The sequence below is a fragment of the Argentina silus genome (genome assembly GCF_951799395.1).
Source record: "Argentina silus genome assembly, chromosome: 18".
In the NCBI taxonomy this organism is placed as follows: Eukaryota; Metazoa; Chordata; class Actinopteri; order Argentiniformes; family Argentinidae; genus Argentina; species Argentina silus.
In genome coordinates, this window is record NC_139672.1 from 6149823 (window position 1) to 6168023 (window position 18201).

General features: G+C 44.2%; 1 protein-coding gene across 1 annotated transcript in view; it reads right to left on the bottom strand.

Moving 5' to 3' along the window:
* LOC310819390 (receptor-type tyrosine-protein phosphatase mu) overlaps window positions 1–18201 on the bottom strand; it is a gene marked incomplete at its 3' end in the record, with an annotated part of 90471 nt that overhangs the window by 18409 nt on the left and 53861 nt on the right. The window contains exons 15-20 of the mRNA XM_083690666.1: window positions 12884–13071; window positions 11894–11971; window positions 11459–11485; window positions 7575–7768; window positions 1767–1854; window positions 1090–1166 (exon numbers count right to left, since the gene is read on the bottom strand). Of these exons, the coding sequence (XP_083546792.1) occupies window positions 1090–1166; window positions 1767–1854; window positions 7575–7768; window positions 11459–11485; window positions 11894–11971; window positions 12884–13071 (652 nt within the window). The remainder of the gene's footprint in view (window positions 1–1089; window positions 1167–1766; window positions 1855–7574; window positions 7769–11458; window positions 11486–11893; window positions 11972–12883; window positions 13072–18201) is intronic.

The following is an 18201-nucleotide window of genomic DNA, read 5'->3' on the forward strand; positions in this document are numbered from 1 at the left end:
AGGAAAATCCTTTTCAATCAGGGCCACTCTTTAATATGCATATATTCTTATCTTATAATGGGGCTCCGCCATTGCACAAGTCTTCACTCCGCAGCACTCTGAACATAATGGGCCATAAACTGAATGGAGGGGAGAGGTAAATAATTTAAGCCCCCTGCATTTGCGGCGGCGCACCTTGACTTATAAATTTACGTTTGAAGGCGTAACAAGAGATTACAAATGACCACATTAGAGAGGGCGGGGCTGGGGTGGCAGCGGGGTGGGGGACGGGGGGACGGGGGGGCACGTACAGTAGAGACAAGGAGCACAAAACCACTTAGGGAGTCAGGTACATCAGCAGGCCATTATACACGGCGCTGAAGCGGAAGTGTCGGCTAAAAGAGGCCAGTAGGCTGCCCTGATTGGTCGTCTCCTGCTACTAACACTGCTATTATCAGCAAATCGGGTCAAAGCAGGAGCAGAGGCCTGGAGCTCACACTTAGACAGTATGAGTAAGGCGATTTTGAACTGTTTGAACATCAGGCAATGTCTTACTACATGTTTTAGTCTTAATAGGGTGTACTGAAGGGACTGTTGAATCAGTCATACTGCCTTTTCAACACTCCAACTGTTCATAACACATATACTGTACATAACCTCAATTTCCCCCCATGAACTCATTTGCCTTTCCCCCGTCTCCTACGCTGCCAGTCTCTGATGTTCATTCCTAGTAACATATCCAATGAAATAAGCAAAACAGCATTTCTCTAAAGTTGAAGATAAGGCGCGCGTGTGTGTGTGTGTGTGTGTGTGTGTGTGACTGCCTGGGTGTGTGTGTCTGCCTGGGTGTGTGTGTCTGCCTGTGTGTGTGTGTGTGTGTGTGTGTGTGTGTGTGTGTGTGTGTGTGTGTGTCTGCCTGGGTGTGTGTGTCTGCCTGGGTGTGTGTGTCTGCCTGGGTGTGTGTGTGTGTGTGTGTGTGTGCTTGTGTGCCTCAGTTGCCCCTGAAGGCCCCCCACGACGACCGCACCAGCACCCTCTCCCTTCCGAGAGCGAGCAGAGCAGAGCGTGGTGACCTTTACATCCGAAGCGCTGGCTGGTGTGTGTACTTACATCAACGTAATTTGCATTAATGTAATCTGAGCTCTGTTCCCCCTCCAGGGCCTGGAGCCTGACACGGGAGTGATCATCTGGAAGAGAGGGAGAAAAGAAACCAGTGCTGAATTAATCATATTAACGAGGGCAGATGGAGAGATGGAGAGAGGGGGGAAGGAGGAGAGGAGAGGAGGAGGGAGACATGGGCTAGAGTGTCATTATAGAAGGCCTACTGTAGGCCAGGGAAGGGGAGGATGCCAGCGGAGGCCTACTGTATCTGAAAAGACATGAGACTGGGTGGGCCTCAATGACCAGAGACAGAGGCAGAGGAGGGTTGAGACGGTGTTCAGAGTTGAACTTGCTAGTCAGCATTAAGCAATGGATGACAGTATGTGTTTAATATACCTGATTTGTTCATGCTGTAGAATTGTCTCGAACCAGAATAAAAACATCAAAACCTTCTTGTCTTTGATAGACAATGATTTGATAACATATTCTCACTATAAATTGCATTTCTCCACTAACCAAGGCACTGCACAAAGACAAGCATCAAAGTGTTATTCCGTTAGCTGATGATAAAACTCTCTTTGAGGAGCTCACAGCGATCAAATGTGTCAAGTAAAGACCATAAATAAGCTAGTTGAAATTTGAATGGCATATACTATAGATTTATGAGAAGACGCTTTTATACACACATGCAATGATATTCCCATATCGGTTCTTCATTCGGTTCTCATCTTTCTTGGCGGAATCCCAGGGTGCCGACTGTCCTTCAAAAAAGCTCTGTGAAGAGAGGGACAGAAAAGCAGATGGCAGAGGGACGTGAAATGTGGTGTCATGTGTCAGCCCCCTTAAATGATAACAAAGTTATAAAGAAACTGAATCTTCTCTTTCTTTCAGCTCGAAAAAAGGGAGGAGGAAGCGTTGAAGAGAGATAGAGAGAGAGATGTATCCACATCATTATTAGACATGAAACGCAGAGAGGATGGGTCCCTTGGAGCGATGTCAAACAGCGAGCCCATTAGGGCACGGGCGGCGTGTGTCGCGCTCAAACTGCTCCCCTGACGCCACTCTGCCACCGCCACTAGAGTGGCTGTCTCTCTGTCTGTTTGTCTGTCTCTCTGTCTGTTTGTCTGTCTCTCTGTCTGTTTGTCTGTCTCTCTGTCTGTTTGTCTGTCTATCTGCCTTTCTTCTGAAGGACTCACTCATCTCAGCTTGGGTAAAATAAAACCAGCTCATCGTCTTCTGCAGATCAAAACTACTCGGCTCAGATTACTCTCCTCATGAAATATGGATCATCTCTTGCTGGGGAGATTTCCATTCTGATGGCGCACCAGGCACAATTAAGCCAAATTATGAAAATACATCTCCACCAGCCCCACCACTGTTCAAGGGGGCGCGTTGGGTTGGCTCCTAGCAGATTGGTCTATACAAAAGCATGTTATTGTTCATTTTTTCATAATCAGCTATGCTTATCAGAAAATTATACCAATTCATTACAACTCACACCACGTAACAATATTTAAATACGGACTCAAGAGCAAGTCAGAACGCTAGTCATGAATAACAAATGCCTATGGTTATGTGGATGTTTCCCTTGATATGCTGTAAGCCAGACACACTTTCTCAAAGAATAAACGGGGATACAGAGTCTTGATCAATCATCAATGTTACCATGCAGACTGTTTCCTTCGTCTCAACATTGACTATCTAGGCAGCAGCAGTTTGTCTACCAAATGGAGGCCCTTTCAGACAGCGCACAAGGACATACTTCAATGTATTAAGTCCTAAGGATTAGGGAAGCGTTTTCTCTGAGAAACAGCTTTAATATGCTAAAAATATGTCCCTTCATTGAGCTCGAGATGGAAATGTGTCTCATGGACGGATTATATGGGCTTTTCAACCCAGCAGTATGTCTTGAGAGAATGTGGAAGCCAATGTCATTTTCTCAGTCAGTCTGAAGGGTACAGACAAATCATGCTCAAGACAAAAAGCGTTACCTGGCAACTTCATACAGTATCATATTTTCTTCTACACCGAAAGACCCTGTCTGTCTAAAAGATCATGGAAGAATATGATGAGAATAGGGTGGCAGAGAGAGAGAGAGAGAGAGGGGGGGGGGGGCAGACACACTATTCAAAGATAAAAAATGTTCTGCTTTTCAATAGTCTTTGTGTCCTCACATACCAGCTAGATTCTACTTTTTAATTGCAGTCTATTTACAATATTCAAGTTACATCTAAGTTTTAGTCCTTGGCCCTCATTTTTATGAGTAATTGTGGCAGAGAAAAAACCAACAGTTTTAAACATACACTCATTACGAAATCTGTGACAACACTGTATTTGAACATATATAGCTCTAGAGAGCAGAAAGGGACGAGAGCACAGATAAGCAGAATAATTTAGTGAGTTTTATGCTATTAATTAATCATTCACAACTAGCGAAAGGGACACTCATTCAAGTTGACTAGAATTCATTTGCGGTTGTCCGATGAGCCGTTGAAATGTTAAAACTATATAATTATTTCAGTGGAGTCAGATAATTCTCACATTATATGCAACATTTCTCACATAGAAAATAAGATAGAATACAAAATAATACAAAAAACAATTATGGTAACGCTTTACTTAGAATGGTGATAAGGTAGCATCCATAAAGTATTCATCCTTTATACTGTATGAATGACATAAAGAGCCATTATGGCCTACATACGGCCTGAGGTTTTCATGATTATGTCAAATTCACACCAACCGATACGTATTTAATAATAATAATTCAAACTGCTAGAAATACAGTAAGGGAGATTTATATTTATTTATTTGAAGCCCAGAAAAATCAACAACTGCAAAAATAGGTGAAGTAAACTACCAAGAATGAGCTTTATGCAAAGGGTTAGGCCCACTGTGTTTGAATATTGCAGACTTCTATCATTATTTGTTATTCAGAAGTCATTAAAGCATTATTTCATGAATGTAGATTTGTATCGATTTTATTTTTAATCAATCATTTTGATTGAAATGCCTAACCAGACCAAAGCCTATAACTTTTATATCAGAATAAAGCTCAGGCTTAGCCTACCTGATTAAGACCAAGGCTTGGCATGTGTGCGTGTGTGTGTATATATGTGTGTGTGATATCCATATTTGGAGCCAGTGATGTAACTCTCCTTGGTTGATCGATTCCGTCCAGGGCCATAACTACCATTGAGGACACAGAGGTCATGACCTCTGTATTTTGGAGTCATTATCATAAGCATACATATTATATCTATACTCCCTTATTTCCTATGTGAATTACATCATGGGTATACACTATGAAAGTCCATACTCGGACTGCAGAATGTAGGCCTAGGTAAACAAACTGGACACTCACACTCTTCATTTTTAAAAATATATCATTTTTAAAAATATATAAAATATATAATAATATATAAAATATATTCACATTATTTAGCTTGAAAACTTTGTTAACCTACAGTCAGTTCAGGGTGATTGTACTATCATGAAGGCAGGAGTTCATTTGTGACCTATAATATTAATTAAGTATAAGCCTGGTGTTTATAAAAGTTATGGAGTGGCTATATAAACTTATGTAGGCCATTATAATTCTTTATGTCATGCAAATGAAGGCTTAATTAATGCTTTATGGATGCTGCTGTATCAGCACTCTAAGTGAAGTGTTACCACGATGACATCTTTGGTGCAGACAACACTGTGGCCTGTAAACTTGCCCTGGGTCCCTGTCCACTAAACCTGCCGATACTCAAGAGTGCCAAACTGAGTAACACGTGCAGGAGGATTTGGGCATGCAATACTTACTCTGTCACAGGTCATATCAAACTTCACTTTATAAAGCCTTTGTTAAGCATACATAGTGACTTCACAAGGAAGAAGCATTCACTAACTCGTGTCATGCAACATAACAGCTGACATAAAGTGATGTACAGTATCATGTATTGTGTGACATTCTGTGTTTTTGTCTCTGATATGTCATGTTATGTCAGCTGCCATAAAGCTCGCCAAATTATTTTTTGTAAAACTTGAAGCAGCGTCACTAAAATCCCACATGTCTGCATTGAGGGACAATGAGTTCATGACTCCAACCTAAGACACGAACCAACAGGCTATTGCATGTCACAGAGGAACGACAGAAAATCATCAAAGTCATTCCTCTCAGCAGCATCATGTCTGGGTGTCATCAGTGAAAGGTTGGCATCAGCAACTGTATGTGTTATTGTTGTCTGATGACAACATAATGTAGACTTTCAATGATTGGGTAAACATTCTGTAAGGGTTCTCTTTAAACCAAAAAAAAAAGTAAGGATATTATAATATTAGTATGTATGCTTTACAAATGCTTTATGAAGCAATCTGAATGTTTGGGAGAGTACTGTACATCTCAATGTCTTGAGACAGTGCCCGAAACAGAAAACATTTCACAGTCACATTCTCAAGGGCACAATATGATCTGTCGCTGTGACCTCTGAACTGGAAACTGCTGGTCAAGTTCAATATTCACATCTGTGTACTGTCAAATGCTTTCATAACATTACACAACACAACTATTGGTGAACGCCCTTTTGAGACTGTCATCTAACTAAGATGTTGTCTTCCTACAGGGCCTAAAAAAAACAGCCAGCAAGCACCATTATTCTGCCTCTAAAACTCAAAAAAGTGACATCTACAAGTCTAGAAACTCACAAAGAACCAAAAATATCGTCTTACCTCATTTATCTGTTCCAAAGTTAACGTACAGAATAACAAGAAGCATGGGTCAGAGAGAGATATAGTACAGTATAAGTGAACAGTTTAGAGGTGCAACTCGGCTCCAAGCTCATCAGAAATGGTATACGGTGGTAGAGGGCATTATTAACCTTGTGACAAATTGAGAGAGAAGAAGAAGACAGCACCGGAACACAACATACAAATGAATCGCTCTAGCCAAGTGAGAATGAGCTCTGTTCCGCCCAGACTGTCCTGCAGGCTTTGGGAACGGGGCTGCAAACAGAGACAGTTAGGTGGCAGTAGGGTAAGGGGGGCAATCAGTCATTCTGTCACTGTGCCTTTTTAAATTACTCTGGTGTGTCTCCGCAGCGCTGGGCCACATGAGCCCAAAACACCTTTATCCATAATGGATTAGGCCCGGAGGGCAGCCAAAAAGACCCTCAGCCCCTCAACAAGCTGCTGCAGGTACTGTAGCTGTGGCTGCGGGAGGCTGCATTATTTAACTTGTACGTAGCAGCGATGGGGGGGGGGGAGATAGGGGAGTTCATTACTGATAAATGTTTCCCACACAGAGAGATGGAGGGAGGGGGGAGGAGAGAGAGGGAGATGAAGAGAGAGAGAGAAAGAGAGAGAGAGAGAGAGAGAGAGGGGGGGAGATAGAGAGAGAGGGGGGGAGATAGAGAGATAGAGAGAGAGAGAGAAGGAGAGAGAAGGAGAGAGAAAGAAAGAGAGGAGATAGAAAGGGGTAAGAACAGAGAAATAGAGGAGAGAGGGAGAGAGAAATGTAGAGAGCGCAAGCTAGTAGAGATGGAGGGAGAAGGAGTAAGGGAGGGGGAGGGGGGAGATAGAGAGAGGGAGGGAGAGGGAAAGTGTGAGAGACAGAGAAAGTGAGAGAGAGAGAGAGAGAGAGAGAGAGAGAGAGGACATACTGTAGAGAAAGAAAGGATGAGAGAGAGAGTTGAGTCAGCAAGAGACAGACAGAGAAAGGAGAGAGAGAGAGAGAGAGAGAGAGAGAGAGAGAGAAAGAAAAAGAAAAAGAAAAGAGATAAAGAGATAAGACAGAAAGTCCAATCTGCTCATCTGGTGGCGTGGTCGTCTCTGAGCGGCTTTAAGGCTAACACCATGTCACCCTCCGCCACGCCGCCTGCCTGCGACTGGGCGTGCTGAGGGACAGCCAGGGAGAGAGACACCGGGGGGGGGGGGCTGGAGCGCTGCCAAGCCCCCGCCAGCCGCTCCCCTTAATGAGAGGAAATGAGAGTGATGCTCGGCGGAGGAGAAATCTTTTGTTTGGGTGTCAGCGAGACGCACAGTGTCAGATTACAGCCCGTCAGAGCTGATGCTGAGCCGACGCCGCCGTGTGACAACGTCTCTCCTAAAGAGCAGCGGGCCTCTCGCCTGCCGCCGCCGAGAAGCAATCGGACTGGAAACGAATCGGATGATAAACGTGCGTCCGTTTGTCTGGCACAGATTGCACTGTTAAGGCTGTTTACACAGAGGAAGTTAACCCCCCCCCCCAACAGTGGGACACAGTGGGTTTGACACACAGAACACACAAGTACGGAAGCACAATCTCTCAAAACAGGAGCAAACAGATGAACAGCAACACTAATCACACCGTATAAACAGAGACGCGGGACATTAACTATTTATACAAGTGCGTCTGGGAAACAAAACTGCACTGTGGCGTTGAACCAAAGAGAGACACAATGAGACAGTGAGACAGGGGTGTGTGTGTGTGTGTGTGTCTGTGTGTGTGTGTGTGTGTGTGTGTGTCTTACCTCGTACTCCTCCTTGAAGCCGTAGCCCTCGGCACATTTCATCTGGGTGATGTGCTGCAGGAGGTCGGCCACGCGGATGGCCGGGTGGAGCTGCCCCGTCTGGTAGGGGATGTCCACCGCCTCCCTCTTCCTCAACGAGTGGGTGTGGGACTGGACAAGGCTGCTGGTGTCACTGCCCATGTTCTGGCTCTCATCTAACACACACACAGACACACACGCACACACAAACACACACGCACATGCACACACGCACACGCACACGCACACGCACACACACACACACAGACACACACACACACACACACACACACACAGACACAGGGGAGGAGATCAGGGACAGCGGGTCAGGATGGAGAGGCATCTCTTACTGTTTATAACACATGAATTTAGGCCCACTTCACTGTGACTGTCATATGGCCTGCATAACGCTGTCATAAGGGTGACATAATGCCTTAATGTCATGTCATAAATGCTCAAGGCAGTTCATCATAGTCAATTTGAAACATATTTCTACTGAAGTAACAGTGTTATGAGGCATTAGATGATATGGGAGTGTTGTGATTCATGCATCATAACAAGGTTATGTCAGTTCCTCAGGGTTATTATAACTGTTGTCAGTACCTATTAGAAAGACTTTTATTTAATCAAACCGTGTAGTTGTACTACTATTAGTTATAGCAGCATTACATAGGGCTTATGACACCCCTCATCAAGGGAAGTGTTACTGAAGTGTTTATAACATAAAAACAGCAGTAAATACATGACAACCACAAGTATAGTCATCTGTTTGAAAAGAGTGATCACAACACGATGTCTTTGAGTAATAGGATGAGTCAATGCAGTGGGAAGGTTGGTTCAGGTCCATCTGTCTCACTGTGCTGCTGGATCACATTTACCATGACGTTGTCACTGGCCATATCTCTAATGACACCCTATTCTTCAATGTAGTGTGCACTTGCTGAAGCCCTACTGTAACTTTGTGTTTCTGGTCAAAAGTTAGTGCACTCTGTGGGATAGGGTAGGATAGGGTGGGATAGGGTAGGATAGGATAGGATAGGGTAGGATAGGATAGGGTAGGATAGGGTAGGATAGGGTAGGATAGGGTGTCCTTTGAGATGCAGCCTAATTCTGTGACTTTGGTATTACACCGTGAGAGGTAGTACAGTGGGTGCTCAATCATCAAATATACATGAAGATAAGGCGAATGTGTGTGTGTGCGTGTGTGTGTGTGTGTGTGTGTGTGTGTGTGTGTGTGTGTGCGCGTGTGGTGTGTGCTTGTGTGCCTCAGTTGCCCCTGAAGGTTCACAAAGTTCACTCTTTTTTTGCAAAAAAGGATTCGGTTACAGTCCACTTTTCTTTGGTGACATGCCTCATATTGTGAGTGTAGTAGTGTGAAAATACACCGTGGTCTCAAGTTTCCACTCAGAACCCCTTTGGTACTATAATCCAATCAGTGTCAGAATGAGGCAGAGATGCTGTTTGGAGCGTGAGCGACACAGACGATGAGGATGTCCAGAAACATGGTGGAGGAGGTGGATGTGAGGAGGGTGCCGCGGTGGAGGCCACAGTGAGCATGTCTGAGAGGCAAGGCACCGTCGGAGCGTCACACACAGCGTGAATCATCCAAAAATCACACCGAAAAACTCAACTCAAAATCTCAAAAAGAAAAAATATAACAGGAAGAAGGGAAAAACGGAGATGGGTAGAAATGCATGAGGTGCGATGGGGGCACTGCACTTGGTCATGCTAAGCTAATGGCTAATGGCTTTCTTGGTGGATACGTATATATATATATATGTATACGGAGGGTGGTGAGATGCTAACATGTCCCCTGGCCATGCAAATGTCAGAATGTTCATGTCAGAAGCAGCGAAGTGACGTGGGACTGTCAGCCTGCTGTCTGAATAAACGGACACCACCTCCTTCCCCCAACCCAGGGAAACCCACTTGGGAAAACAACTTACCATTAATGGGCACTTTTATAGAAGATACATAAGAGGTTAAGTATGTGAAGAGAAAGAGAGGGGGAGAAGAGGGAGGAGAGAGGGGATAAGCAACAATACAGCATGAGTATCTCTGTACAGTAGAGTGGTTTTAGAGCTAGGCTGCAAGGTCACAGGTCCATAGTCTCTAGTCAGTAACGCCTGGCGATAGAGAGTCTATTGAGGGGGTACGTTTAGTAGGTGAGTATACGGTACTTTGGGGCCATGGGGCCATTTCAACAATGCTAGACAGAATTAAAAGAACAAAGCGAGAACATAATGAATTTCAGGGGAGTGAAATGGCAAATACTTAATGGAGGCAATTGTTCAAATTGTTCAAATCCAAAAAAAAAAAAAAAACGGTTTCAGATTTGTGGCCTCAGTCACAAGTTAAACTGTAAGTAGATTAATTACAGTAAGTTATAATTTGTGAAAATGTGTGAGTCTAGTAGATAATTAAGTGCACCTTGTAGCGCACTACGAGGTGACACCGGAACAATGCAAAATAAGCCTGCAATTAAATGAAAAACATGATATGTGCTCTGCTATAATGATTAATCCTAATTAATAACACCTAAAATCATAACATAACTATAATGTAATTACATTATAATGTATAATCTAAATGTCATGACTGGAAACGGCTAACCTCTTCAGGCTACCTTTCAACCAGCTAACGCTAATTGCTACATGGTTCATTACATCTGTAACTGACGTTTACCGTCATGATGGTTGTGATGACAGGCATTGTGTCATGTTTATGAACGAATTACAAACTCAATAGTGGATCACATAAATGTAGAAATGTAGTGTTATGGTGTTCGTTGTGAGGCAGACATCTCTGACTGAAGGTCTGGTCTAAGTTATGCTGATCACTGCATATGTCTTATTGGCCTAAAGTGGTTACTACTTTACTCATTACTACAGCACTAGTGCCCCATATAGTCAGTAGTTATGTTTTGGCTGCTGTACTTCGGGCTGCTTCGCATGTTCAACGAAGGGCAGTAATAATTAACGAGAAAACAAAATGGTTTTATTATTCTATCTTATCATGGAACAGGATGAGTAAACACTGGCGAAACAAAAACAAAAACAAGTAGGTCACTAGCAGTTAGCCAAAGGCAAAGAGAGACACATTAAAAAGAATAATAGAAAAGGTTGTTGTTGGGGAGGGAGGGAGGGTGGTAAAATGTGTCGAGAGGAAAGGGGAAGGGGTGTTGGGGGTGGTGGGGGGGGGGGGGGGGGGGCGGGTGGTGGGGAGCGGGGGGCGGGGGGGGGGGGGGGGACACAGCTAATCGTATCTTTAATTTTTCAGTGCGAACACATCCCGCTTAGACATGGGGGAGCTGTGAAAGAGTAGGTTTTATCTTTCTCTTTTTGTCTGTGGTTGATATCTCTTGTTTTCTGTTTGTCAGTGCAGACGAGAAGGTAGCTGTCGTACAGTGGCCGTGGCAACGGGGTGAGCTGCCACGCCCGTCTCCCCCTCTACACTCCCCCACATCCAGTCCACATGTCTGTGCATGCATATGAGAGGTCATACACGAATGTGACATCACACGCACGACACGCAATGCGGATGGGATGGAGTGAAGGCAGCCTCAGGCCAGGAGAGCCCCCTTGTTTGACAGGGAGGAAGTGGAAGAGGGAGAGGGAGAGGAGGAAGAGGAGTAGGAAGCAGCAGGCAGGTATGGAGGTGAGGAAGCCATTTTCAAAGAACAGAGCCAACCAAATCAAAAATGACAAACAATCTTTGTTTTGTTCTCACAATTCACTCCAAAAACATTTGCATGTTTGAACTGCACATATTTATTTAAATAGTAAATGATAGGATAATAAGTAAATGGTTCAATTCCATAATCAAATCAGAAGATATGGGTCGTTTGAAAAGAGGATTTGTCTCACCTAAGATAGCAGTTGGCACAAAGGGATCTGTTCATAACCCCCAAACAAGTGCAGACGTTGGCGTAGGAGAGAAAATTGCAAATTTGTAAATAAAAGAAGGCAAGATAAGAGTAGACCAGAAATAACAAAGCAGCAGTTATATGATAACAGAGAGAGAGAAGAAGGTTTACAGCATGAGAAATAGGACACATTCAACCTCACGTAATGAAGGACAGCAAACACACTTTCAACCACATTCATTGGAACAGAGCAGCATGCATGTGTTTTGATCAATAGACTTCCATAACAAATATCATTTGTACATGGATAAAGTGGAGATAATCCAAAATTGGCATCATATCTAACCATATCTCTAACCATTTACTTCAATGTTCTGTTATTTGAGTGTATCTTTACAGAATGGTGTAAGAAGGTGAGGTAACGGTGAAGGTTTACCTGGGTAGAAGGCGTTGGGTAGTGTTGTACTGAGAGTGTTGGTCTTAGTCAGAGTGAAGGACGAGGGGGAGGACGCAGCTAAAGACAGAGAAAATACAAGTTAACAAATACACATAAAAAACGTAAGAAACATGGCATCAACAGAGAATCAAAACAGTAGTTCCACAATGCACAGCATGTGTGTGTGTGTGTGTGTGTGTGTGTGCGTGCGTGTGCGTGTGTGTTTGAAAGTGTCTTACACCTTGATCTAAAATAAGTTGAGTGATTGACATGTGGCTTGCCGGGCCTACAGCAGAGTTCACCTCCCTCTCAGCCCCTGTGTGAGGAGGACTGGATGAAGTTGCGTGAGGTGAGGGTAACAGGGATGATGACTACGGATAAAGAGATAGGATCTGAGGAGATGACACCGGTAGACAGTTAAACAAGGTCAGCTGGACCACAGCTTTGGACACCCCAGGTGCATCTTAAGGACTTTAGAGCTGGTATCACGGACGAGGAGAGGAGTTTTTTTTTGTGAAGAAATCCACACAAACAGACAGTTAAGCGGGGTCAGGGCTTTAAAGAGGTGGTCTCCTGCAGAGGTTGGGGAGACAGGCGCTAGGGGGCGAGGGTGGTCTAGGGGTGTAATCACCAGGCTTGGCTTAGATTAGATGAGGTCAGCACAGGAGGTAGGCCCGGTCCAGCTGCTCAGAGACAAAGCTGTTGGTGCTGTTTGTTGAATCACAGACTGAGGTGATTTCGGATTAATAATACATTTTCTTTGTTACAGTAGGCGCTTTAAGGTTAGGAGCTTTAGGTTAGATTAGAGGGTAGCCTGCCTGTTACTGACCACTGAGGTGAGGATCAGGATCTGAACAATGACCGTATCGAGCATGTTCTATTCTATTCTAGCGAGAACTTATTCCACCCAACCGTCACGGAAAATGATGAATTCAAAGGTTTTTCCTCTACCTGTTTTACTCCTGCCGTTGAGGGTGAGAGTACACTCACTTCTGCCGTTGAGCGTGAGTGTACATTCGCTCCGAGTGTTGAGCGTGTGGTTGTGTGTGTCCATGAAGGACAGCGCCTCGTCACAGTTGGTGCCCTGCTCCGTGTAGCTTTTATCCATGGAGTTCACCATCACCGTCATCTCCTGGCGCGTGCTGCTCAGAGTCTCCTTGCGCTTCTTGGCCAGTTTCCTTCATTCAGAACGAAAACAAAACAAAAACAACGACAGAATGACAGTGTTTGAAACAGATGTGTGATGATGATGATAGGGATGACTAAGACCTGCAATGAGATTAAGGGATTGGGCATAAAAAAATGAAGGAAGTACACACGGGAGGTAGGAGCTTTAATTGGCTCATTCTGTTCCATGCAAATCGGCTCCCCATGCTACAATACTTCCTTGAGAATCTCGGAAATGTACAGTATAATATCACAACTACGTTCCCCTCAAATCTTCCTCAGGATTCCCTGATCATGAATCATTCCCTAAATGAGTAAACTGACCAACTTTGTTCCGACTTATACAAACTCTAAGCAGGCTGAGAACAGTACAATTCATTTACTAACTGGCTCTCGCATCCACAAAATTTTACTTCGAAAATGCATTTACTGCAGGCAAGCTAATTTCCCAACTCCAGTCAAGTGATCTATATACCCACTAACTTCTAATTCATTTGGCAAGAGTTTTCTGACGGTAGACAGATCAGCAGACCCTGGTGATGTAAAATTTGCCTGAGAACGGACTGCTCTTGGGAAAAGTTACAATGCGCCTTTTTTGACCCCATTCAGGTTTACTAATGTTAACATTGAGGGCAACAAAAGAACTCATCTATGCTAAACCAGACAACACGGCCACGCTGTACAGTGAAATTGAAAAGTGCATTATTAAAAATGGGACAAAAATAATGCTTTCTTCTGTTCTGTAAACAACAATACGCAAAATTGAGCAATTCAAGTTCATATTCTACCACACAATGATTTTCATCGTCACATGATTGCCCCCAATTGTAGCGCAGTATCTACAGTAACTGTAAATTTAACCAAAAACATGCTCATTCTTAGTCCCGATGGGGTAATTTGTTGTCTTGACCTGACCTCATATGCCCATGCTTACACAATCATCCTTTCAGAATGGAACCCCAAACTGCATCTTTACAAGAACCAATGGAGAACAGCTTGAGAGTGAACACAGTGGCTGGCTCCAGCAGCTTGTAACCGCTATAGCTGTAGGGGAGAGCTGTGTTGTAAGAATTAACTACGGCAGTCTTCACACAGCTACCCCGCCACTTTGTTAGTCACTGCGTGACCCATGCACATATTTTAATAGAAGCCTCTTTTAACGGACAACTGTGGGCTAATGATGCTCTCCTGCTGCTTTGTTTTTGCAAATCTCCTCTGTTTATTCAATTTCGCCGCTGTCTCGTGCCATATGGCGACAGGCGCCCGCTGCCTTCAAACAGTCATTTGCTCTGAAGGCCGCGACGTGGGGGCTAATAGTAGGGACTCTTACTCTGAGTCGCGGTGACAAAGTAGTGACATTTTCATCTGCTGGGCTCTCTCTGTCTTTAATCTGCAATTAGAGCGAGGAACAAAATGACAATCTTGTCCTTTTTTCTTCCTCTGCTTGTTTCATAGCGCAATAGAGAAGAGAAACTAGCTGTATATTCGCCCCAGGCAGGATTAAAATTCGGCTTCTACTTTGAGGAGCCCAATTTAAAAACATTTTGGGATTAAATACTGTATCAGTGTCTCCCCTTTTTCTGTGTTCATAATTTTTTTCTGCGTTTCTGCTTTGTGTAATGTCTGAAGCAGTACAGTACTTTGGAGTTAATCTGGGATGCTGGGTTGCCAGTCTGACTGAGAAACACCAGTATGGGGATGTTTGCTAGGCACAGTGGGTGTTATATGAAGATTAATCATCATGCCATCCTCCTCTCATTTGTAAGAGGGAAAAGCAATGATAGATGGCTATATTACATGGGGAGTATGATGTGCTAAGAGACACAGTGTGAACATGTCCTACAGTAGGCCGGTTTGTGTGTGTTGATGAATGTCACCATTTATCATGTTCCTGGCTAGTTAACGCGACGCTTAAGCTCGGAGAGACACTACGCCACGTAATTCCTGCATAATGTTGTAATTGTTCATTCATCCTCCCACGTAGAGCAGTTGCACAATAAAACAATGAATCTCTAAGTACACTGCTGGATGTCACACCATCAACATGTATAAGGCGGTTGATCAGCTGTCTGTAGATAGTAAAGATATATACACTAACTAACTACAGTAGCCTATGTAAGTTATCTATGATCAGAGGTACCCCTACAGTGGAACTCAACAGCTGGTATATCTGAGATACGAGTCATCTCCTAACTCTACACAGACTGAGGTAGAACAAACATCATTGTAGGGTGTAGGGATGTTGTACTGTCAGAATATCTGGGGGAGCTGATGCTACTGAAACATCTAGAACAACTACTAGAAAAACCTGGCGCTCAGCGTGGTGGGCCTAGTTTCAGCACTGGGGCTTCACCTGTGTAAACCTTGTGACACAGGGACAAAGCAGTATTCATTATGACCTGGGGTCAGTGTGTCCGTGTGTGTGTGTGTGTGTCCGTGTGTGTGTGTGTGTGTGTGTGTGTGTGTGTGGGGGGGGGGTGTTAGGCCACTGCACACTGCATGTATCAAATGATGGACACCCAACAGCGACGGACAACATTGACTCAAAGCTCCGTAGTGGTAAGGGGTTGTTCACAATGCCCGCAATTCCCCGGCAGTGAGTCTGCTAAACTGCACGGCTCATTGGTTCTCCAAAAATCCAGTTCTTTACTGGCAAACAATAACATTGAGAGCAGCCTTGAAAACACTGTTCATTTCATGTTCAGTTCATGTCTCTGTCTCTGTCTCCAAGTATTGCAGTGAAGGAGGTATGTGAAAAGACCCAAGGAGACAAGATTGAGCTGCTGTTTAGAGACAGGCTGGCTGATAATGGCACTTCCATTCAGAGAGACAGAGAACGAGAGAGAGAGAGAGAGAGAGAGAGAGAGAGAGAGAGAGAGAGAGAGAGAGAGAGAGAGAAAGAGAGACAAAGAGAGAGAGAGAGAGAGAGAGAACGAGAGAGAGAGAACGAGAGAGAGAGAGAAAGAGAGAGAGAGAGAAAGAGAGAGAGAGAGAGAGAACGAGGAGTGAGAGAGTTATATAAGACAGATAAATCACCCTGTTCTGTATAACATTCACCATACAGTACCAAACCATACAGAACATAATTAAGTTTCTTAGCCATGTCTCTTCTGCTGACCAGGGAATTCTGTAATTTTCTGGCTGCACTGCCAAACTAGACATTTCAGCAACTCACAATAATAGAGTCTTTGTTTTCATAAATGTAAGCAGCCAAGGTGCCATATAGCCAGTTCAGATAGTGAGGTAATTCTCCAGTGAACAGTGAATACTGTCACAGCAAAGGGTGAGGGTCCATAAAATGACCTGCCATTCATGCTGCAGCGACAACACCCATTTGAAAAAAAATCACAAAAGACCAAAGTAACACCCCCTCTCAGTTGTTCTACACTTGCTCCACTCTCCTCCTCCCTCATCAGAATGCAGGGTCCGTCTGGGCAACAAATGTGAATCGCTTGTACCAATTAATATGATTCTTGCTCTGCGTACGGGCTGGCTTGTAAGGTTTAATGAAGGTGTTTGTGAACTCAGCACATTTCGTTAAACGCTCCGGTTTTTAACGGGCCCTGTGCTCTCTGCTCTGTTGTGATGAACCGGCTGGAGATGATAACGGCGATGTTTATGATTGATCATCATGGCGGAGACGGGAGGAGACATCAGTAGTGATGAGGGATGATGTCCACAGAGCAGACAAAGGCATGGAGAGCAAACCCCCTCCTCCTCTGACTCATCTAGGACCTGTTTCCCTGTTTATCCACACACTTACGTTGCAGTAGCTGTTTTTCAACATCCAACATCTCTTCCATGTGAGAACACACACCGGAAACCATGTCTACTTCTCTCTCTCTTTCCGTTTCTCTGTCTCTCTGTCAGGATATTGGCATAGTCAAGCTGTCCTTGTGGGGTTCTCATTGACAGTCCTAGTGATAAGGGCTTAACTTGTGTCCTTGGTATTGATGACATGACAACACAGTCGGTTCCAGTAGCCTCCTTCTGCATTACAGTACATCAATGCGTCTCAGGGCACGACTTTCAAAGTCTACTGGATTCTCCAGGCACCGTATATATGTGTCAATCACTCACTCATTTATATCCAGGGAACAGCTTAAGTACTAGGGCTATGTATGTCTGTCTTAGCATATCCTGAGGCTACAGTTCTTAAATCAAGGCTATCCTAATACTCACACATGAGAAAAGGGAAACGTGGCCTGTCTGACAAGTCAGTCAGAATGTGATGAGAGTGTTCATGATGATTGCTTCGATCATTCAAATTCACTTGGGGACCACGGACCCTATCGCTGTCCCTGCCCTCTAATCACAACCCCCACTACCACCACCACCACAACTAACAGTCCAGACAGTGTCTCTGGTTGATTAAAGAACTGCACGCGCGCACGCACACACGCATGTACGCACACACAGACACATATTTAATCACACTTGCAACTGCATCCTTAATGACTGAGTGTTGACTGATGTTGTCTGACGTGTGAACTCGTAGTGCAACCCTTGGCAACATACCTAAACTGCATATCTTGGCACCACATATGTTGTTCTACTGCTGCGACGGTGTTTGATGAACACATGGAAACATTAATGGACTCCCATCAATCTTGGAGCTGTTGTGATCGTGATCCAGTCAACAAGGTTCAAATAAACACCAGAACCCTCCGAAGTGAAAGCTTTGCAGCGAAACATAAAAACAGTAATTACGGCACTATGGAACATCATCACTGTATCATCAACGCCCTCTCCGCCAACCGCCCGACGCCATATTCCTCCGCTGCAGTATGTTTACATGGAAAAGATCATAGCTTCACGCTTCCATTCTTCTACACCATCTAAGCTTGATACACCAGACAGCCAAGCTACGGTACGGTTTGACTGACAGGTTGTGCATTATTATTTCAAGGTGTACTCGGGAGTGTGTACTTTGAAGTGAAGCTGCTCTCATTGTAGTCCGCTGATCACAGTCATCGCAAGACAGATTATCATCCGTCACAATGACTGTGAGCCACAGCACGGGGAAGTGTAAGCCTCTTTCCTGTAGCGCTGTGCAGATTTTGAAAACGGATTTTGGAGTCAGAATTGGTAAACAAGTGTAAGGCTATTGTCTTATAATGCTCAACACATCTATATATTAC